At 46.9% G+C, this 23,432-nt stretch overlaps 2 protein-coding genes across 3 annotated transcripts; both read left to right on the top strand.

Moving 5' to 3' along the window:
* The first annotated feature begins 3,771 nt into the window (after window positions 1-3,771).
* Window positions 3,772-5,884, top strand: ubl4a (ubiquitin like 4A). The gene is made up of 4 exons (XM_030359454.1): window positions 3,772-3,973; window positions 4,423-4,528; window positions 4,646-4,857; window positions 5,291-5,884. The coding sequence occupies exons 1-4, from the start codon at window positions 3,926-3,928 to the stop codon at window positions 5,396-5,398; spliced, it is 474 nt and encodes a 157-aa protein (XP_030215314.1). The 5' UTR covers window positions 3,772-3,925; the 3' UTR covers window positions 5,399-5,884.
* A 274-nt stretch (window positions 5,885-6,158) lies between these two features.
* si:dkey-32e23.4 (dynamin-1-like protein) lies at window positions 6,159-22,376 on the top strand. 2 transcript variants are annotated; one of them, XM_030357711.1, is made up of 18 exons: window positions 6,159-6,325; window positions 6,807-6,917; window positions 7,208-7,349; window positions 7,597-7,635; window positions 8,107-8,153; window positions 8,234-8,305; window positions 8,867-8,953; window positions 9,937-10,099; window positions 10,396-10,516; window positions 12,207-12,545; window positions 14,379-14,499; window positions 15,852-16,007; window positions 19,140-19,229; window positions 19,378-19,476; window positions 19,925-20,041; window positions 20,138-20,247; window positions 21,015-21,174; window positions 21,314-22,376. In XM_030357711.1, exons 2-18 carry the CDS (start codon window positions 6,816-6,818, stop codon window positions 21,368-21,370), a joined length of 2,022 nt encoding a protein of 673 aa, XP_030213571.1. In that variant the 5' UTR covers window positions 6,159-6,325; window positions 6,807-6,815; the 3' UTR covers window positions 21,371-22,376. The 2 variants fall into 2 exon arrangements, with proteins under 2 accessions (XP_030213571.1, XP_030213572.1); XM_030357712.1 differs by lacking the exon at window positions 7,597-7,635.
* The last annotated feature ends 1,056 nt before the right edge of the window (window positions 22,377-23,432 follow it).

The raw sequence follows: 23,432 nt of genomic DNA on the forward strand, positions 1-23,432 counted from the left end.
CTCAGCCCACACAGCATGGGGTCCAATGAGGTCGTCCCCTTGAACATCTTTTTTTTTTTTTGTAATAATTTCTAAATGGCCCGCTGCTAGGGCCCTCCTAAAGACCGTCGCTAGGGTCCTCCTAAAGATGGCCCAGTTCTAGGGACCTCCTAAAGACCGTCACTATGGTCCTCCTAAAGATGGCCCATTAAGGGACCTCCTAAAGACCGTCGCTAGGGTCCAAGACCGTCGCTAGGGACCTCCTAAAGACCGTCGCTATAGGGTCCAAGACCGTCGCTAGGGACCTCCTAAAGACCGTCGCTAGGGTCCTCCTAAAGACCGTCGCTAGGGACCTCCTAAAGACCGTCGCTATAGGGTCCAAGACCGTCGCTAGGGACCTCCTAAAGACCGTCGCTAGGGTCCTCCTAAAGATGGCCGATTAAGGACCTTCTAAAGACCGTCGCTATAGGGTCCAAGACCGTCGCTAGGGACCTCCTAAAGACCGTCGCTAGGGTCCTCCTAAAGATGGAGGGATGGAGATGATTTGCCCTGAAAACGTTAGCCCAGGGTACCATCCCTGTTATTATCCTTATTTATGAGGTTTTTAAAACACATTTATTCTATGGAATAATCCGGTGGTTTCTAATCGTTTTGTTGGAAATCGTGTGCCCAGTCCAAGGGGCCATGACCCTGGTATTGTTTTTTTAATTGACTTTATGAATCCATGGGTGCTTTCTGGAGAGTAAATGACACCAACATCCCCTTTGTGTAACATATTTCTAAGCAGCAAAATAATTTGTCCAGCCATGGTTCCTGAATACCAGCGCAATGAGTCATAGCTGTAATATCTGGAACTAGTGTTATTATTATACTGTTGGCACAACTAAACCGCTTGAACGTTTGTATTATTAATGGCCTGATTTGCTCCCACCCTTCTATTTCCAAAGTGCCAAACGAAGAGAAAGTACACACCCTTTTATACACACACCCCACGGAAACCATACAAAAAGCAATAGATTTGAATAAGAGTGAACTTAATTTTTTCTTAACCATGTCATTTTTTTTTTTTTACTATATTCAAAGGATTCTTCTTGGCACACTGTCCCCTGGGGGGGGGGGGGCCGTGCTAGCCTGAACGCTGCTATTGAATGCTCTACATGAGTGAAAACCTCCACATTAACGACCTAGATTACTTCTCCAAAAAAGACTTTAAAAGCTGAACACAAAGACAGAAAGACAGGAAGACAAGAAGACGGGAATACGGGCAGAAAGAGACAAAGGAGGAAAAGGAGAGCAAGTCTTGGTTGCATAATGTTGAATGTTGAACTCCTAATTGATGCAGGATCAATGGAACCACCATCCAATCACGTTGTGTTGTGCTGGTTGATGCTTCCTGCCCATGGATGCATGCAGGCTGCGTTTGAATTCCCACCACTATACACAAAGCAATATGAAACAATGAGTTCAAAGGAAGTGTTTATTGTTACACTGTGGGAAATGTGCCCTGTTCTATTTCATAAGTGCACAGGTGACTGAACACATATAGGAGGAGACTCTGTATTCACACCATTTACATTGTTGCTGTTAAAAATGGGACAGCAATTTTAAAAGGATGTGACAAAACGAATGTAAATATAGTATGATGTGACTCAAAAAGAGAAGACAAAGACAAGTTTGGGTGCAAGCCAAGGAATATTTAGCAGGTCCGATTTTATAGGAAAACTTATCTGGATTTCACTTCTAAGAAACTCCATGGAGCTTCAGCAGACTTCTGTGAAGAATCATGTGGGAAAGAGAACAAACAAACAGAACTGTGAAGAAGCCCTCGCAAAAACACAGCATTATATTTGAACACTGATAGAATAAGAAACAGCAGTTCCAATGTTTCTATCAGATCAAACACACCAGACAGGTGTCTCAAAGCTAGAAGGAGAGATATCCATTACACCAGCGCACTAGACACCACTATGGTTGTAGTTTGCCATGTTAACCGAAAGTACCTTCTGCCATTTGTTCAGAGCTAAAGTCGGTGTTGAAGGTGTCGTGATGTCGCACAACCTTCTATAAAGTCACTCGAGGACTTTAACCTTTCAAAATAATAATAGATCATTTACATTCACTCTTAATCAGTGACCAGATGCCTTTATCCGAAGCAACAGTAAAATAATACAATAGCATTTGTAATCACATAGAAAAAACATTGGCAATATAATCAGAACACAGGGTAAGATTGTATTGTGCAAAATAAGAAAAAAACTAAATCAGGAAACGATTTTGACGAACGATTTTCCCCTCATTCTTAACAATTCAAAGATCTCAAGAGAGAAAAACCTGAGAATAAAATAACCTTTTTGTGTGGCAGCCGATAAATGGCTTGGACAGTCATAGCTGGCAGAGAAGAACGAGGGGCTGAGGAGGGAGATGACACCGCTGGAGGTAATGGATGAAGAGGTTCAACGACAGAAAAGGCCTAGGAGGAACCCCACCCCCCCCCACCCCCCGAAGATGGAAAATGAGAGCCTCAATCGACAATCCTTCAACTGGATTAATGACAGATACAGAAGGAAGATCCGATACAGCAATACAGTAAAAGACCAGGTGGGATAAGATGTACAATAAAGCTACAAATGTATTGAAAACCATTTTAGTAATCAGACATTATGTCCACACTTTTGATATTTTGATGTTATTTCATCCAGCCAGAAGATGAGAGTTTTCTGCCTATGTGATTGCGAGCCAGCAGCTAAACGAAACGGACAGGAGGAAGAACCGCATTACATCTCACAGGCAGATTACAGCTGGATGCACTATACTGGGCTGTCAACAGAGGAGAGAGAGAGAGAGAGAGAGAGAGAGAGAGAGAGAGAGAGAGAGAGAGAGAGAGAGAGAGAGAGAGAGAGAGAGAGAGAGAGAGAGAGAGAGAGAGAGAGAGAGAGAGAGAGAGAGAGAGAGAGAGACAGAGAGAGAGAGAGAGAGAGAGAGAGAGAGAGAGAGAGAGAGAGAGAGAGAGAGAATGCAAGGGGCAAGCCTTCAGAGATGCACGGCAGGGTTTTGGCTAATCTGTAGGGTTTAAAAAAAAGAAGGAAATTCAGATGTACTCAGAGATCATTTAACTCCATCACTGCAGTAGGAATAGTATTGAGAATTCTAGCCTCCTTTGGGGCAAAGGCTCAAATATATTTACTTGGAATGAGAACTTGGAGCAAGGCTGGGTGCTGTTTGAGCTTTGGTTTGGTCAGTGGAGTTGTGTATATATCAGAGAGCTTGCACCTTAATCCATTGTGCCTTTGATGTGGATCTGGGTGTGTTTTTGTGCGTATATATATATGTGTGTGTGTGTGTGTGTGTGTGTGTGTGTGTGTGTGTGTGTGTGTGTGTGTGTGTGTGTGTGTGTGTGTGTGTGTGTGCGTGCGTGCGTGCGTGCGTGCGTGCGTGCGTGCGTGCGTGCGTGCGTGTGTGTGTGTGTTTAAAACAGATGCCTTGTTTTGAACACCCAACGCTGCAGAAGCTAATAAGAGATTGTGCCTCAATTTACTGAAGGTTGACATTGAGTATAGGCCTTCAATTTAAATTCCTACAATCCAAGACACTGTGAAGCAAGATTGTACCATTTCAATTCCACTATGAATTTTCTGATACATTATTTAAAATAAATTATTGAAAATATAATAAATAAAATGTTATAATAACATTTTATTAACGATTCTGTTCGGGTTGACAATAGCATGCAGGTGGCCGCGAGTGACTGCAGTGACCATGCAGTTACATACTCGGATGTTAGGGGGGCGCAAAGCGTCCTCTCACAGGGTCTGGTCACCCTGGGCTGCGGTAGAAGAAGATGGCTCTTTGCCTTTTAGTTGTTCTGTTGTAATAAAGAAGTACGGTGTTCTGGTCAACCTGATCACTTATCGTTATTGATAATCTGTTTATTTAGAAATAGGGAAAAATGATCCTAACAGTAAAACCGCTTCAAGGGAAAGAATGCAACGTACAGGTACGTTAAGGTCTTAAGTCATGCTATAGGAAGCTAAGCTAAGAGCAGCCAGCCTCCCTGCCAGGCCAGCTGGCGTTCACACGTCAACCAGTGTATAAGGTTTACCTTGTGGTCACATCATACTATAGAGTCTGAACTTACAATCTTCACTATCAACAGTTTAAACATCCTCTTGCACAACTATTAATAATTTATGATGGGATGAGGTATGGACAGTTATACTTATACATTGTTCGATTTCTGGACCCACTCCATCTTTATGTGCTACCGCAAGTATTAGTATAGCAAACAGAAATGCCGCACAGCCGTTAATACTCGGACTCTGGTCATGGATGACCGTTATAAAGGCGTTATTAAGTAAATGAATGTTCACTGTAAAGAGAAGACAGTGTAAACAATGTGGAGATTAATGTCAATGCCTAACATGCTTGTTCATAACATCTTGCCAGGTGACTGAAGACGACAAGGTCTCCACAGTGAAGGAACTGGTTTCAGAACGGCTCAACATTCCTGCCAACCAGCAGAGGTTGCTCTACAAAGGGAAAGCTCTCGCAGGTAAATGTTGCTTATCGTCCACATTCACATTAAGTGTTGAATGTGTCTATCCTTCATTATCGGCATAAATGTGATGCGTGTTACCTGTAGACTGATGCAAAGCACTGTTCTCGGCAGACGAACATAGTCTGAGTGACTACGCCATTGGCCCGGACGCTAAGCTGAACCTGGTGGTGCGTCCGGTTGGGGAGCGGACCTCCACGGCGGGGATGGCCGGCAGCAGCGGCAGCAGCAGTCCACAGGGCGGAGTGTGGCAGACGCTGTCCACCGTCCTGGCTAAGCACTTTAGCCCTGCGGACGCAGCCAAGGTCCACGAGCAGCTCATCAAGGTGAGACAGTAGAATACAGAGCAGCTCATCAAGGTGAGGCAGTAGAACATAGAGCCACCGCTTGAGCCGTTCTTCAGACCCTGAAAGGGAAACGCCACCAAAACCCTGCTCCAGCCTTGATATCTAGAAAAGGTTTAAACGCGTGTTCCTATGATGGGACTAAATTCCATAAATGTGTAGCCATCTTGGATCCAATCAAGCTCATCAGCTTCACCAGTTGTAATCAAGGCTTTGAGGATAGCAGTCAATAACTAAGTCATTAAGGTGTGGCGCATACAAATTAGAATTTTCTCTCTTCCCACCGAAAGTCACCATCTTTGATGAATAAAGTACTTATCTTAATGCCTAATGACTCTCTTTGTATTTTACATATGTTGCATACGAAATAAACAGAAAATTAGTAACTGAATGACTGGATCTTGGCTTTCTCTAGGATTATGAGCGCTCAGTGCGACAACTCAGCCTGGACGACATCGAGCGCCTGGCTGGCCGACTGCTCCACCCAGACAGCGAAGGCATGGACACCTCCTACCTGGACTGAGAGGAGAACAGCGCTCCTGTCCTACGTCAGTGGGGAGGTGCTCGGTGCTGAGGTGGGGTTGTAGGGGAACTGCCGTCAGACAGGCATGGGGATACTGTGACTGCAGAGAGACTGCAGAAAGTGTGGCACAATCGGCTTGATTAGATCGTTCATCACATCACAGAGCGTTTATATTCAAGTCTAAATTACTTTAGAAAACATGCCATCCTTATGTGATCTGTTGTATTTCTTTGTTCAGCTTTGAGGATTCAATGAAGAAAACCAAAAACATGCAATATGTTTCTCTTCAACCTGTTCCCTTTAGTTCAGAGGGGACAGCCTCGTGTTGTAGGATATTTATTTGTTTTTTCTGTGTTGGATTATTTCACGTGAACACTGTTTGAGAGGGTGATGGTCTGCTTCTATTTGTTTATTAACTGGTGACATTGTATTAATTGTAAATATCATGTTTATACGCAAACATTAAAACAATAGAATAATCGCTGATATGATTCCTGCTTTACTGTTGAACCACAATTGAAAACCAATTAAGAGGGCATTAAACTGGTGCAATGTTGTATTATTCATTGAATGTTTTCCGTACATCGATTACCGTCTTTGAGGTAAATCTCTGATTCCAGTAATGTGCATCATGCTTAAGGAAATAGTTTTTCCTACAGCCAGGCTGTGTGAAGCAGGGCGCCAAAAATCAATAAATAACTTGGGTCGCAACCAATCAGTACAACCCAAGAGAATCTTCAAATAGCACAGCCAATCACAGTTCAGGGACCACCTCCTCCAATGACGCCCACATCTGCGGGTGGTCTTCCTTGTTTATGAATCAGACATTGTCTTGCGATAATACAATCTGTTCGGCACTAGTTTGCTTTTGGAAATATGATGTCACAGGTGGCTGAATAAGGAGGAACTCGTCAACCACATCGACCGGTAAGAGGATGATGGGACACCATTATACACTAGCTTAAGCTTGTAGCATCAGTTATATTTACTTCAGCTAAGCTAGAGACCGTTAGCTGACGATACACCCAGATTGCGATTCTTATCGGATATGAAGACATTGCACCGAGCTGATGCATGGACTCACGTTGACAGGGTTTGACTCTACCTGCTTTAGTATTCAGTCGGCCGCGGTAAGGATACAGTATTTCCTAACGGTGCTGTGCTGGTTCAACTGGGCGTTACTCTCATCAGGACCAGACTCGTCGTTCCATTGCAAAGCTTAGCTTGTCGCCAAGGAGTGCTTCAAGATGGATTTCTTGCTGCCGATTGCTTTTTGGATTATAAAAACAGTATCAAATGCGTAATCGTCTAACAAGTGTTAATGTTTCTGTTGCATATTCATCACCTCTGACTGTTCACAACAGCATGTATAAGTGCTATTTTTATCATTTTCAAACAAAACCTATAGAGTGAAAATATGGAGACCCTTATCCCCATCATCAACCGGCTGCAAGAGGTCTTCCTGACAGTTGGCACTGATGTCATCCAGCTCCCTCAGATAGTGGTGGTGGGATCACAGGTCAATACTCTACAATGCTACACTTTCTCTCCATGATCACTGTTCATGTAAACCTAACCTCTATCTATCACACATCTTGTGACATCATCACTTAAACAGCAGAGTAAACCATAAGAACTATTGTGATTGTAGAATAACAAGGATACAAAAATAGTAGTAAAACCGTTAACTGGAAACCGTTAATCTAGAGTGTCCATTAGACAGGTCACTGAACCACGACTGAGTGCATTACTTCTGCGTCCTAACGCTCTCTGTACTGTACTGCTGTGTTTGTACGTCTGTGAGAACAGAGCAGTGGAAAGAGCTCTGTGTTGGAGAGCCTGGTCGGTAGGGACTTCCTGCCCCGGGGGTCCGGGATCGTGACGAGGCGGCCCCTGGTGCTGCAGCTGATTAACGTGGCCCCGCTGGAGCAGAGGAGGCAGGCTGAGCACGGTATGATGGGAGGGGAGATCATGCATTGGAGATGGATGCTAGTTTCTAATATGTGTTTTATAAAATCATATTCATTATATCATAATTATAATATTTTTTCTGTAGGAAGAATCATGTGTTCTTGTGATGACTCATTGCATGGTCAAGTCAATTATTATTTAAGAAAAAAGCAAACAACTTAAAGAAAATGTTTCTTTGACTTTCTAAAATGGCCTCCGTCCTCCCTCCCCTCCTTGCCCTCTTTCAGAAAATGGGATTAAACAAAGTTCTCAGGACAGCTATCCAGGTCTCTTGTTCTTCAATATGCATGTGTTGTCATCCTGCACATTATTTTTTTTTCCCCCATTGGCATAGACTTTTTTAATTGTATTTTATTGTCTGCTCCTTTAAAAAGATAACACTGGTTTTATTTGACTGCATTCGAACATAGATTCTCCCTGTGAATGTAACATGGATGTCTTCATCGAGCCATTTTTTGTTCCTCAGAGAATCTTCTCACACATTTTTAACCCTAACGTTGGTTTGTGTTGCTCATGAAGGCGATATTGGACTGTGAAAACATGCACCCCTAATGGCACTGCGCAAATGCTTGTTTGAGACAGATATTCATAATTGTATTAATAGAAGCAGGCTGGTCCTTAAAATCTGTTACTCCCACTCGTTTCTATCCTGCAATTCGGTTATATTTTATCTGTGATTCATATTACCTTATTTTAATGTTAACTAATTACTGACGCGCAGTCTCTTGGTTGTGTAGGTGTCAAGGCTGAGGAATGGGGAACATTCCTGCACTGCAAGGGCCAGGTGTGTTTATGTCAGGAATACAAAACAAACTCCATCCACTGTTGTGCTCCAATATAATGATTTGTTGTCGTCTTTTAAAGGTCTTTGCAGATTTCGCCGAAATTCGTAGCGAAATTGAAAAGGAGACTGAACGAAGCTCAGGTGACAATAAGGTAACGTTCAGATGTGAAAATAAGTATTTCTCGAATTTCTGTTCAAAATGTCAACCACATTTTTTGTATTATTGTATTATTAGCACACATTGTGCGCTAATGGCAAGAAAATCACAAAGGATTGTTTTCGTTGTGTAGGGCTGCCAAGTGCTAAAAACAGAGAACTTATGCAGTAATATGGGCCGTGTGTAACGCGTTTAGATCCTAAGGGGTAAACCTAAGCAGGCACCTTGACGCAAAGCAGCAGGGGGCTGACCCGGCCTTGTCTGAGAAGATGTCACTCTGCGAGAGGTCGTCAATCAGCACGCTTCAAGAAGCGCTGGCGTGTCACGTGTTGCATGCCCCTTGTGATGCGTTAGAGTCAAATTCAGTATGTTGGTGTGCGTGCACGTTGTGTTTCTAAAATGAGTCTAGCTGGGATATCTGAGCTTCAACATGAAATCTTCCCATCGATTTGCCTCATACGTTCCCCGCGTTAATTAATCAGGATTCCAACCTGCCAGATGCTTTAATCATTTAACAACCGCAATGTAACAGATGTTCTCCTTGTTTGTCCTTCAGGGAATCAGTCCTGAACCCATCCATTTGAAAATCTTCTCGCCCAAAGTCCTGAATCTGACGTTGGTCGATTTACCCGGTATAACTAAGGTACACCTCATCCTACCTGCAATCATATTACAGCCCAAAACATCCAATATGTGTTAAACATATATGTTGAACTACATTTAAAGTGGAGATCTCAAAGATATCCATGTTGTTCTCTTTGGCGATAGAGATACAAACATGCCACTGAAACCAGTCGTAACACTGATAATACCTGTCTTCAGCGGGCCATAGGCTCAAGCACCATTGGGTATCCTCTTTCGGCAAGAGATATAAACTCAAGGGCTCCTCCTGACCAAACAGACATTTGAGCGGTGAGACTGCTGCGGACATGTTGGAGTGTCCCTTAATGGCCCGTCTCTCTGAAGTCCTGTTGAGAACTTAAACCAGTGCTGTACAGCTGTGGAGAGGAGGCACAGGATGACCAGTCTCTGTCCCAGCTCCACAGTTGCTCGCTAATCAGCCGTATGCTACAGTGCTAAAACGCTGCATGATAAACACGGTTCTACTTCATGTGGTCGTCGGCCAGCCATTCCAGTCTGACCGCCGGCTGACGTGATTGGCCATCACAGCGTGACGTTGGGTAGCGTTTCTCCAAAAGTTTTGAACTTTTTGCCTGACTTGGACTGAATGAGCCCAGAGACATTATTTACATAAACTCCTTGAGATTTCAACTTTAACAACCAAACCTGAAACCAGTTGACCATGCAGCTTGAAACTCCTTACTGTATGACCGTAGAAACACAACTCTTTACTGTATGACCACAGACACACAACTCTTTACTGTGTGGTGGACAAAAGACACACAACTCATTACTTTATGACCACAGACACACAACTCATTACTGTATGACCCCAGACACACAACTCATTACTGTCTGACCACAGACACAACTATGTACTGTGTGATGGACAACAGACACACAACTCTGTACTGTGTGGTGGACCGCAGAGCGCCTTGATCAGTCCAGACCGCAGTCTGCTAGGTGATGTCACAGACATTAAAAGGTTCCCCCCCTCCTCCCCAGGTCCCTGTAGGAGACCAACCGGAAGACATTGAAGCTCAGGTGTACGAGATGATCCAGTCCTTCATCTCCAACCCCAACTCCCTCATCCTTGCCGTGTCGCCCGCCAACTCTGACCTGGCCACGTCGGAGGCCCTGAAGCTGGCCCGCGACGTGGACCCAGAAGGTAGGCGTGGCTCTGCGCTGACCGGCTGACTGGCCTCTCTGATTGGCGCTCGTTGACACAGCATCTAAGGGGTCTGTAATGGGGAGCTAACGCTGAAGGATGATGGGCTTAATGGCTACGCGAGCCAGTCTCGAAGGGTCCATCGGCACGGTTACCGCCTGATTATTATGCCCTGATGGGGCAGTTTAATTTGCAAAGAAAAGTGTTGCATCTGGCGGTGATAAGGCGGACTATTAGCTAAGAGAACCATTGGGGTCACGTGTACTGATCCCGTCCGCTGCGTCCCTCTGTCTCAGGCCGCCGGACGCTGCTGGTGGTCAGCAAGCTGGACCTGATGGACGCCGGGACGGACGCCCTGGAGGTCCTGCTGGGACGGGTCATCCCCGTCAGGCTGGGCATCATCGGGGTCGTAAACAGGTCGGTCGCCGGGGGAAACCGTTAGCACTGCAGCCACTGTCGTAAAGCTAGATGTGATTACACTGATGGTTGTGTTGGGGTGTCAGGGCTAATGGGGTGGAAGTCATTCACGTCGCTGTATGTTGTCTCGTATATTTCATTAAACATACATCAAACGCGTCATTATAGACCAGGCTCTCCTCAGTGCACCCCAGAGCTCAGTTCATCAGTAGAATCAGACTCTCTCAGCAGCATAGTTTCTGTGATCTATGGAGCCGGGGGTCGCCAGTCGCTAGAAAACTGCAATTGCAATTATTGACAGGTTGCTCCAAAGGCTGTTTCCCGCTCCACTGCCCCACGATGCAGTGCGCCTTCTCGACAAATGTTGATAAATCCATCCAATACTATTCTACCAGAAGCTGCTGCAAATAATATGCTGCACGTAAGATTTCAAATACTTTCCATCTGAGAATGCTATGGCTGACAACAAAGTCACCTTACATCAACGCCTTTGTACCGTACATATTGGTGTATTCTCGCTTTTCATTAAGAACTTTACCGCAAGGTGGACAAAACAACATTCTGGTCGAAACGTCAAGTATATGTCAAATGGAAAACGAGATGCTGTCAAGATTAAACTATACAACTTGAAGCAGGTAAACAAATATAGGCCTACGCACAATATATTTGATATTTAAAAAGTCAACTTTCATCAGCTCGCCTTGCGTCAGAAGTTCCCGCTCGCCACTGAAGTGCAGAATTCAGTTTTTTATTGCGTGGTGCTATGAATCATACAGTATATACTGTATATCCATATGGTAACAGCTTCTTTTGAATGCTGATAGGATATTTAGTATGATTATGTAGATATTGCGGTTCTGTGATTATGCGATACGGTATTAACATTCGTTTTGTGCGATTTTAGTCTTTTGTGTGTTTAACGTTTGGGTTTAACGTTGGGGTTTGGGTTCTAATGTCATTGTTTTTAAGTTTGAAAATGATAAAAAAAAGCACTTGTTTTTAATTAAGGTGAAAGAGACCAGAATGTGATTGATACACCTTAGTGTATAGTACCGCCCTCTGAAGGAGGATGTGATACACCTTAGTGTATAGTACCGCCCTCTGAAGGAGGATGTGATACACCTTAGTGTATAGTACCGCCCTCTGAAGGAGGATGTCATACACCTTAGTGTATAGTACCGCCCTCTGAAGGAGGATGTCATACACCTTAGTGTATAGTACCGCCCTCTGAAGGAGGATGTGATACACCTTAGTGTATAGTACCGCCCTCTGAAGGAGGATGTGATACACCTTAGTGTATAGTACCGCCCTCTGAAGGAGGATGTGATACACCTTAGTGTATAGTACCGCCCTCTGAAGGAGGATGTCATACACCTTAGTGTATAGCACCGCCCTCTGAAGGAGGATGTGATACACCTTAGTGTATAGTACCGCCCTCTGAAGGAGGATGTCATACACCTTAGTGTATAGTACCGCCCTCTGAAGGAGGATGTGATACACCTTAGTGTATAGTACCGCCCTCTGAATGAGGATGTCATACACCTTAGAGTATAGTTCCGCCAGTAAGATTTCCACTAAGCTATAAACGTTTGATTCAACCTGACGATATGAGCATCGGAGAAGAGAATAATCCAGATAATCGACTATCCCCTCTGACCTCCGTCCCTCTCAAACCCCTCCCCCCCGCCAGGAGCCAACATGACATCAACACCCAGAAGAGCCTGGAGGACTCCCTGCGGGGTGAGCAGGCCTTCCTGCAGCGGCACTACCCTTCACTGGCCGCCCGCTGCGGCTCGCGCTACCTGGCCCGCACGCTGAGCCGGCTGCTGATGCACCACATCCGCGACTGCCTGCCGGAGCTGAAGAGCCGCGTGACGGCGCTGAGCGGGCAGTACCAGGCGCGGCTCAGTGGCTACGGCCAGCCGGTGGAGGACCACAGCGCCACCCTGCTGCAGATCGTCACCAAGTTCGCCAGTGACTACTGCAACACCATCGAGGGCACGCCGCGCTACATCCAGACCACCGAGCTGTGAGTTCACGGGCTTGATCCCCAATATAAAATGTTTTGCCTCTATGTATGTATCTATGTATGTCAATTATGGCACCCATTGCCCTCCTGATCATCCCTGGAAGGAGGGATCCCCCACCCTGCGTTGTTCTTGCCCTCTGGTGGGCTAGGGTCAGGGGGTTTAATAAATATATGGCCCGTTAAGCCCTTTGAGAATGTACCTGGGATCAAGGGCTATACAAATACGATTTTATTGAATTGAGGGACTAGAGATGTTCCGATACCATTTTTCCCTTCCCGATACCATTACCGATTCCTATATCGAGTATAAACCGATACAGCATCTAGCATTGCTACTAGAGCTGTCAAGCGATTAAAATATTTAATCGTGATTAATCGCATTAATGTCATAGTTAACTATTATTAATTGCGATTAATCGCAAATTATTTTTCTATGCTAAATATCCCTTGATTTTTTTGTCCCATAATTCTTCTCATTTTAATTCTCTTATCAACATGATGAAGTGCATCGGCTTGCCTTGTGCAAATGATTTTCTATTGATAACAACATTGGCATATACTGATCAAAACAGGACGATACAAAAAAAGAGCCTATAGTGCAAATAAACGACTGCTTTGAACAAATGTCATTTGAACATAGCAGTCAGGCTACTGCTTCTTTGTTTTGAGCCCAAAAAAAAAAATTTTTTTTTTTTTTTTTAATAAAATAATTACGTTAATCGCGCGTTAATTTTTTTAACGCCGTTAAATTTGGTTTGCGTTAACGTCGTTAATAACGCGTTTAACTGACAGCTCTAATTGCTACCACTAATAGCACTTGTTCTTATCGAAGGGTTCTCTCATGATGACAGCAATCTATAGTCGGTTCACTTACTGACAACAATCTTTTATAAATATAATTATACATTCGCGTAAGTGTCCATGTTTTATTCCGACCTGGTAACCGACCATTTCCCATTTTCCCGACTTTCCGCTTCCAACCGTTAGTGTAAGCAACATAACGCTGCACGTGTTTGTGATGTTCTCTGCCTGTGTAGTGAATGAGCTAGTCACTCACGTGATGGTATTGGATCGGCGCACAGACTTCGGTACTCGCCGATACCCGATACTGCCTAGATACTGCCTTTTGGGCAGGATCAGAGAAATTTCCGATGCTGGTATCGGTATCGGAACAACTCCACTCAGGACGCAGTGCAGTGGTGACGTGAACCTCAGAGAGTGGAACACATCCTGTAGTAATAATTAACTGCAGATATCATAATAGCCCTCATCGATCTGATCCGCTCCCTCTGATGGAATTGGAGCTGAACTTAAATGTTTTATGATGTTGTTGTGGTTACATGTGGAAGGTACGGTGCAGGGCTAATAGATGCTTCCCTTCCTGACTCATTTGTTCCCACAGTGAGCGTAACAGCAGGCCATTGATCCTGATCGGTAAACCCATGGAAGGCTTCATATATATATATATTATTTATATGATTATAGAATATGATATCCAGGCCGTTTGCTATCCGTGGCTATTGGTCGATCGAGCTGCCCGTTCTTACATTTACATTTAGGGCATTTAGCAGATGCTTCTATCCAAAGCAACTTACAACCATTCACACACAGACAGCGGAGTCAACCATGCAAGGCGTTGCCAGCTCGTCGGGAGCAGTTAGGGTGAGGTGCTCTTGCTCAGAGACACTTCAGCACTCCGGTGGTCGAACTACCAACCTTCCGGTTAAAACTCAGCTGTTCCACCGCCTTAGCTAAGCCGACCCGTTCCGCCCTTTGCCCTTCGACTGTTTGACCGCCCACACCTCGAATGATGCTCTCCTCCTCTCCTCACAGCTGTGGGGGAGCTCGCATCTGCTACATCTTCCATGAGACCTTCGGCCGGACGCTGCAGTCAATCGACCCCCTTGGGGGCTTGACTGAGCTGGACATCCTCACCGCCATCCGCAACGCCACCGTAAGCTCCGCCCCCTCCCTGCACCCTTCACCTAACTTCTAACGCGATGCAGGGTTGGCTGATTATTTTTATATATTTAAATGTATATGTCTCATTATAAGCGCTTGTTTAATTCTTTACGCACACATTTCTCTAATTGCCGCTGATCTGGGGTCTGCTCACTGAACACTGCTGTCATCTGAGGCCAGAGAATTTGATCTGACGTAAGCCAATCAGTGGGCGGCACTTGAGCACGAGGCACGAGCCTATGATGGTGAAGGTGATTAAATATCACCGCCATGGAGCTAGCCAAACACAAAATGCCGCAGCCCATGTCTGGGAACAATCAAAGTCAGATTGCAGGCATTCAGAGTAGATAAAGATGAAGGTGAAACACGCGCAACAAGATGGATGCATCCTGCATGTGTCCAATGTGTTTAATGTGTTCATTCGGAATCATAAATTGAATGCAAGATCCCCTTGCAAGAAGTTTCCTACTTTTTAATCAGCGCTACCTATAAGTCTTTTAGTCAAACCGGCATAAAGTTATGCTCCATAAATCTTGATGAAAGCGAGGTATAAAGTGCTGCAATTTCTTTCTTACTCAACGACCTTAAAAGCTGTTAAGATGAGTGTGACAGTAAAACGATGTCTCAAACTTTATCGGCATACATACAGATAATGAAAAACAAAACATGAAAAATTTAGTTATTACTGTTCTGAAGCTGGAGCTCCAATCCATCTCCCGGGCAAACCGTGACAATCCACCGTTTGAGGCAGCGCTGGTGTAATGCTGATTTGATGATTCCTCTCGGCTCACAGGCCCAGCATGCTAACACAATGTTATAAATGGCTTACGAAGGTCACACTGGTAATTCATCGCCAGTCGATCCCTCACACATGCCTAGTAGCCGCACACTAGGTCTGGAAATGTCTTTATAATGTATGAAACGCGAAGGAGGAACGTGGTGCCGCTACCCTGTGATGGAGAGAGACCGGAGGAGCGCATTGGGAGTAGACCCTGAGCAGTTGCGCTGTGGCTTAATTATACACGTTGGGTTTCTTTAGGGTTCTGTATGGCGAGAGGTTTTATCGGTTTTTAAAAATGGCCAGGAGGAAATGTCCATCTCCTACCTAACTCTAGCACACATGTTTGAGAGGATGATCCAGGTCTTCATCCCTCCTCCTGCCTTCCATCCCTATGCATCCCAACCACCCCTCCCCCCTGACTGTGTGTGTGTGTGTGTGTGTGTGTGTGTGTGTGTGTGTGTGTGTGTGTGTGTGTGTGTGTGTGTGTGTGTGTGTGTGTGTGTGTGTGTGTGTGTGTGTGTGTGTGTGTGTGTGTGCGCGCGCGCGTGCGTGGTCACTCACAGGGTCCGCGGCCAGCGCTCTTCGTGCCTGAGATCTCCTTTGAGCTGCTGGTGAAGCGACAGATCAAGAGGCTGGAGGAGCCCAGCCTGCGCTGCGTGGAGCTGGTCCACGAGGAGCTGCAGAGGATCATCCAGCACTGCTCCTCCTACAGCACACAGGTCAGAGGTCACCCTGCTCCTACTACAGCACACAGGTCAGAGGTCACCCTGCTCCTCCTACAGCACACAGGTCAGAGGTCACCCTGCTCCTCCTACAGCACACAGGTCAGAGGTCACCCTGCTCCTCCTACAGCACAGAGGTCAGAGGTCACCCTGCTCCTCATACAGCACACAGGTCAGAGGTCACCCAGCTCCTCCTACAGCACACAGGTCAGAGGTCACCCTGCTCCTCCTACAGCACACAGGTCAGAGGTCACCCTGCTCCTCCTACAGCACACAGGTCAGAGGTCACCCAGCTCCTCATACAGCACACAGGTCAGAGGTCACCCTGCTCCTCCTACAGCACACAGGTCAGAGGTCACCCTGCTCCTCCTGCAGCACACAGGTCAGAGGTCACCCTGCTCCTCCTACAGCACAGAGGTCAGAGGTCACCCTGCTCCTCCTACAGCACACAGGTCAGAGGTCACCCAGCTCCTCCTACAGCACACAGGTCAGAGGTCACCCTGCTCCTCCTACAGCACACAGGTCAGAGGTCACCCAGCTCCTCCTACAGCACACAGGTCAGAGGTCACCCTGCTCCTCCTACAGCACACAGGTCAGAGGTCACCCTGCTCCTCCTACAGCACACAGGTCAGAGGTCACCCAGCTCCTCCTACAGCACACAGGTCAGAGGTCACCCTGCTCCTCCTACAGCACACAGGTCAGAGGTCACCCTGCTCCTCCTACAGCAAACAGGTCAGAGGTCACCCTGCTCCTCCTACAGCACACAGGTCAGAGGTCACCCAGCTCCTCATACAGCACACAGGTCAGAGGTCACCCAGCTCCTCCTAGAGCACACAGGTCAGAGGTCACCCTGCTCCTCCTGCAGCACACAGGTCAGAGGTCACCCAGCTCCTCCTACAGCACACAGGTCAGAGGTCACCCTGCTCCTCCTACAGCACACAGGTCAGAGGTCACCCAGCTCCTCCTACAGCACACAGGTCAGAGGTCACACTGCTCCTCCTACAGCACACAGGTCAGAGGTGACCCTGCTCCAAATGCAGCACACAGGTCAGAGGTCACCCTGCTCCAACTGCAGCACACAGGTCCGAGGTCATGCAGCTCCTCCTATAGGACAAAGGCAATAGGTCATACAGCTACTCCCACAGCACACAGGTGTGAAGACTGCCAGTGTTCTCTCACTCGTAGTTTAACAGAAGCGTCGTGCCATTGTTGTTGTCCTCGATCCGACCGAGCTAGCCTAAGTGAGCCAAAATCAATGAAGGCAGATGAGAGTGATTAGCTCCCTCAATGACGTGAGGAGGAATACTTCATTGCCAGCTCCTCCAAAGTAAAGTCAATCTTAAAACACCAAAAAGTCCTCTCGCTCATTTTGGAGTTGCTGGTCAACAAGAGATGAGTGAGGAGAATCTAGAAAGGTGCAGGGACGGCTGGTATTAATGGGCTAACAGGGCTAAGCCCTCCTTACCTTCTACAGTAAAAATGAAAAATATTATTAAAAACCGTAGAACATATTGTTTTATATTTTGGTAGAACCTAAAGCAGCAACAGCACCAAAAAGTGACAGAAAAACCCAGGATGTATGATATATCTTGGGTTTTTTCCTGTGAATGGGCTAAATGTATTCAGCCCAAGCGGAGTAGCGTAAGCTTCCATTCAATATTGATTGACAGGTATCGTGACACGCCCCCTTCATATGCTTCCCATTTGGGCTAAATTAGTTTAGCCCAAAGGCTGACCTTGGACCAGCTAGCACAGTAGCTAGAGTACAGTGACCTTCGACCAATCACAGGCTACAGCACAGTAGCGCAAGTGCAGTATGGCGTATGTGTAGTATGTGTTTTTAAACGTTTCTATCATAATTTATTTATTTAAATAAATGAATAAACTTTAAATGTATCCATGAAATATAGTTGTTTCCGTCTCACAAATTAATTAAATGCTGACTCATCTATATAAAATTTTATTATTACGCAGTGCATTACGGAACGCATTGCTTTTACTGTCAGGAGTGCGGTCAGAATATGTCCGGTAATAGTGTATTTGTAAGCTGGTCAACAACGTTTCGTATCGATACATTAAAAAAGCATGTCTAAATAACCCAACATGACATGACAAGTGTGTAGGGAAAGTGGCCCCTCTCCCAGCTGCATTTCAGCGACAGGCAGTAACAATAAGTTTCTCTAAGGAATCCGAAATGATCAAATTTAATGTTGCATACAACATTGCCAAAGAGGAGTTGCCATTCACCAAATTTAAATCCGAAATTATTCTCATGAAGAAAAATGGATTAAACGTCAACCCGACGTATCGCAATGAGATGGCATGTGCACAATTCATTGCGGTAGTAGGCGACACCTTAAAGCAAAAGACAGCTGCGGACGTCGGAAACGCCACATACATGTCCTTCACGATTCACGGCGAGACAGACGTCTCGACCAAAGAGTGTGTGATCGTCTACAGCCGCATTTCTGCGCAAAGGTTTTTAGTTCGAAATGTTCAATTTCAGCTCAGTGAAGCACTTTAAACACCTTATTTTTCTTTTTATTTATAATTGTGCTTCAAATAAAGACACGCATTTCTGTACACCTTATTCTTGTTTAAAAATCATTCACATTATATGAAAGTTATGAACAGAGATATAAAGGTGACCTCATGGCGTCTGGCCCTGTGAAGTATTGATAAATGTTAGCCCACCCACCCAAAAGCACCACCAGCCGTCACTGGAAAGGTGTATCTTACCTTCACTGATGGAGCTAATCGGCCTCATCTACCTCTATTGATTTTGGCTAACTCTTGTAAAGGCTAACCCAGTTTTATCGAGCTGTTTGCCGACAGAGAAAAGAAAATGAGTATTGCCTGTCATCTGAATCTGGGTAATTGGACAATAATCAAGTGGATCCTTTGAAAATGTGGCAATTATAATAATGTTGACGATGTGCTACTTACATCTAATATCTGGTTTATCTTCAATTTCACATCACAATAAAATCAACTTATTATATTCAAATGAAATCATTGCCCTTGGCTCTGGTAACGTGTTATGGGTATTAATTCCCCGTTATGCGTGACATACTGTGCTCTGATCCTGGGTCTGACATGTTGGTTGAGATGTTGTCTTGTGGTCATCAGGAGCTGCTGCGTTTCCCCAAGCTGCACGACTCCATCGTGGAGGTGGTGACGGCCCTGCTGAGGAAGCGCCTGCCCGTCACTAATGAAATGGTAATGCACGGCCGCAGGGGAGCCGGCTGTCTGCCTGCCTCTCGTCTCGCGACGCTAGCATCTGCTGCACCGCAATGCTCGTGAGTGTGTCCTCTGCCCTGCTGACGGGGCCGACAGAAACCCTGTTGTTGTTGTTGTTGTTTTCCAGGTCCATCACTTGGTTGCCATAGAGCTGGCGTACATCAACACCAAGCACCCTGACTTTAGCGACGCCGCGCAGGTCTCCGCCTCCGTCAACAGTCAGCAGGTTGTCCTCCTCTGTCTACCTTCAGGTCTCAGTGATCAGGCCTGCACGCCGCAGCTCTCTGGCTTTCTGTACTTTTATGCAGTTCTGGCCGTGAACTCACAAGGTCATTTTGCAAGGACTTTTGTTCAAAACGTTGTTTCGAAGGCAGCCCATGATTCTGTTGACCTTCTCAACATCCTCCTCAAGTTAAAGTGCGAGTTCAAGTTCCACTTTATTCTCCCCGTAGGGCAAAGAGACAACAACACAAGAAAAACAACAACATGAGTCACACGGGGCAGCACATGTAGAAAGTAAAACTTGGATGAACAAAGAACATCATAAACAACACTCAATAACACAATCCATCAGCACAGTCCATGCGACAAATGTAATTGATGAAATACTATTGGCTATCTTTCTCGAATTAATTAGTTTCATGGCTCACCTCCTCCTCCTCCTCCCCCACCAGGCCGAGGGTCTTGACGGAGGCAAGCGCTGGAAGAACGACCGGGCGGTGGAGGAGAGAGCCCCTTCCTCCGGGTTTGGCAGCCCCAGTAAGGGCCAAGCTATTAACCTCCTAGACACGGTGAGCACGCACCCCCCCGGCAGAGCTCTGCTACCTGGCCCATAATCTATCACCGCTGCCCAAACACTTACCCTGTCCCCCACCCCTACCCAACAGGCCCTGCCCCCCTCCCGCAGGCTGACCACCAGGGAACAGAGGGACTGTGAGGTCATCCAGCGATTGATCAAGTCCTACTTTCTCATCGTGCGCAAAAGCATCCAAGACAGGTCGGCCCAACCGTACTCGCACCCTGAATCCACCTCCCCTGAAACTGCTTCCACATTGGACACAAATGTGACTCGAAGAGGAATAGAGATGTATCTCGTTATGTCACTCACATTTTAAGTGTTTGAGTATTGAAACCCCCTTCTGATATTATGTGTCCAAAGGCATATATGCATGCCTTTTGGTGGATGCCTCGAAAACATCACTACAGCATCACAAGCACATGAACCTAGCCCAGTGAGAGCATCAGAGATTCACTTTGCGTTTAATAATGAATTTCAGTCCGGCCTTGGCTGGGTAGCAATTGATTTCCGAATATTCCATTTCATTGCACAAAAAAACCCAGCCAATCAGAATGCCTCCCTTGAGTTTGCAGAATTGGGTTGGAAGTAAAGCAAAAAAAACATATTGTCATCCAAGGAAAGGCTTCCGTGCAGTTTTCTGTTCATCTTTCCAAACGGTTTCAGGATAAAAGCGGTTGTGATGGCTCCGTAGATTGCTCCACTTTCCGCGGCTACAGCCGCTGATTCTTAATGTGGCCAACTGCGGCGCTGCCCCCCCCCAGCCTGCCATTGGTCCGGGAGTTTTATATTCATGGATAAGGCTTTCAGGGGGAGGCCATTCACTAGCATTAACCCCCACGGCCTCACAAAGCTAACCTTCGCTAGCATCACTCTCCCATGGCCTCACAAGGCTAGCCTTCACTAGCATTAACCCCCCGCCCCAGGTGGGAACACAGGGCCAGTCTGACCCTGTGTTCCCCCCGCAGCGTGCCCAAGGCGGTGATGCACTTCCTGGTGAACTTTGTGAAGGAGCGTCTGCAGAGCGAGCTGGTGGGACAGCTCTACAAGCAGACCCTGATGCACCAGCTGCTGGTGGAGTCCGCCGACACGGCCCAGCAGCGGGACGAGGTGGCCCACATGCTGGAGGTAGGGCCCCCCTAGACCCAGCCGGGTCTCACCCCCGCCCTGCCGCTCCCCGCTCCCATCCTGCTTTCTGACTTTGTTGTCTGTGTCATCTTCCTCACTTGTTGTTTTTCTCTTCTTTTTGTTTTGTTTTTTACCTCAGGCACTTCAAAAAGCCAACAACATCATCTCTGAAATCCGGGAAACACATCTGTGGTAGCCCTCAGGAGACTGTGTGTGTGTGTGTGTGTGTGTGTGTGTGTGTGTGTGTGTGTGTGTGTGTGTGTGTGTGTGTGTGTGTGTGTGTGTGTGTGTGTGTGTGTGTGTGTGTGTGTGTGTGTGTATGTTCTGTCATGGACTAATGGCCGATGCGCGTACAGAGTTTATGTTTCCCTCCTGCCAGCTGTTGCCGGGTCCTCTTGTCACACGGTGGATTCCTTGTTGTCATGGAGACCCTCAGTAACGAGGCGCTGCCCTGTGCCGCCGTCTCTTGTTCTGAGGAGTCTTTCATTATGCTGCCAAAAGCCCAAATAATTTGTGCGTTCCGAGGATGACCCTCTGAGGACGTCGCTAGCGATGTCGCGTTAATTACGGAGTGGGGGAATCATCCCTGTGTCGGGTCGGAGGAGATCAGTGTCAGAAAGAGTGTGCAGCTAAATGTTTCTTTATTGGAGGTGCTTGGGATCATGATGTCTTCTGGACGGAGACTTGGGGAGAACGCCCCAGAGAGAGAGCAGCGCGGTACCAGCCGCTCCCCGAGGGACTGGAAGGAAGACTGCCGCAATCGATTTCTGTCATCAGTTGTCCGCCAAGGAGCGACCCAGCGAGAGACTCTCTGAGCCCTGTCATTACAACCCAAATCAGGTTTCTTCTTCCCCACTTGTCTGAATATCCTCCGTCTCTGGTCCGCCAGTGTCGCATTGTCCTCGCAGATTATTGCGCAGCCTAATATTTGAACGAGGTGATTAAACTCGCCCACGGGGGTAATGTGTGTGTGTGTGTGTGTGTGTGTGTGTGTGTGTGTGTGTGTGTGTGTGTGTGTGTGTGTGTGTGTGTGTGTGTGTGTGTGTGTGTGTGTGTGTGTGTGTGTGTGTGTGTGTGTGCCTGCCAGTCTGCTCACAAGCAGGAATTAAAAGTGGTATGATGGTAGTGGGTAACTTGCACATAAAAAGCAATTCTATTACAGGAGTGATACTCGGGTGTGTGTGTGTGTGTGTGTGTGTGTGTGTGTGTGTGTGTGTGTGTGTGTGTGTGTGCGCGCTGCTCTCAGCCAACGTCCCGGACTTCAGTGAACACATTATTTTCCGGTTCCATTACCCAACCTTTCCTCCCTCGCCCCTTGCCCGCTCCCTCGCCGTGTCCTTCCTGGGACCCAGGGGGGGGGGGGGGGGGGGGGGGGCTGGAGGAAACGCTCCTGTGATTGACTGTTCCAGTGGCCCTGAGCGGCAGAGAGGCTCTGTCCCCGATCCACCTCCTGCACGCTCCCTCACGTCTCCACCTCCACCCCCCTCTCATGGCAATCCTAACCTTTCATTCAAATGCGATTGCAGCTGGCTGGGGCGCTCGTTCCTGGGGCTCGGCGTATCGTAGCGCGAGGGGTCTGCTCTCGATGACTCTGCCTCTCCGTCCCTCGGGCTTTCAGGTAGCAACAAGGGGGGTCTCTGTGGGTTGGCAGCCGCATTCGGCCTCAGTCATTTTGTTCTAATAAGCAAAAGCAGGGTTTGAGAACCCATCCCTCGTCAGGGAGAGACTGGCCCTAACCAGACCGCGGCGGCGTCGCTGGCTGGTCTGGGATCACCACCCCCCCCCCCCCTGGCGCAACACCATCCAGCTGGCCTGGGGTTCAGCCCAACGTGTGTGTGTGAGTGCATGTGATGTGTTTGTGCATGTTGAGGATGTGTGTGTGTGTTTACCGTGTACCTGTTATGTTATTTAAATGACGTCTGTCACTTTGTCAACTGCCTGAAAAGTTCTTGCCTGCCAATATTTGTGAAATGTGTCTGAGGACGGAGGGGCCCTCAGGGGAGGAGGAGGACCTCAATAAATAGTGAAAACATCAGCCTGAGCCTCCACTTTCCCTTCATCCACACCTCACCACCCTTGTCAAACACCACCACGTCAGCCACCACAACCCTGGGTCCAATCACTATGACGATGGGACACGCTGCGTCCCTCCGTCCCCACCCTGCGGCCCTGACATCACACCGAGGTCACCGTCACACCTGGCTCATGAAGGCCTCTGTGTGGCCTTCATTGATCGCCGAGAGAAAAATAGACCTACG

Source organism: Gadus morhua, chromosome 6 (assembly GCF_902167405.1).
Source record: "Gadus morhua chromosome 6, gadMor3.0, whole genome shotgun sequence".
Classification (NCBI taxonomy): Eukaryota; Metazoa; Chordata; class Actinopteri; order Gadiformes; family Gadidae; genus Gadus; species Gadus morhua.

Bases quoted from the DNA above. Each gene is read 5' to 3' on its own strand.
- ubl4a (XM_030359454.1), top strand. From the start codon at position 3,926: ATGATCCTAACAGTAAAACCGCTTCAAGGGAAAGAATGCAACGTACAG. The intron at 4,529-4,645 runs GTAAATGTTGCT...TGTTCTCGGCAG, and splicing joins CAAAGGGAAAGCTCTCGCAG to ACGAACATAGTCTGAGTGAC. The intron at 4,858-5,290 runs GTGAGACAGTAG...GGCTTTCTCTAG, and splicing joins TCCACGAGCAGCTCATCAAG to GATTATGAGCGCTCAGTGCG.
- si:dkey-32e23.4 (XM_030357711.1), top strand. From the start codon at position 6,816: ATGGAGACCCTTATCCCCATCATCAACCGGCTGCAAGAGGTCTTCCTG. The intron at 10,100-10,395 runs GTAGGCGTGGCT...CCTCTGTCTCAG, and splicing joins CCGCGACGTGGACCCAGAAG to GCCGCCGGACGCTGCTGGTG. The intron at 12,546-14,378 runs GTGAGTTCACGG...CTCTCCTCACAG, and splicing joins TACATCCAGACCACCGAGCT to CTGTGGGGGAGCTCGCATCT.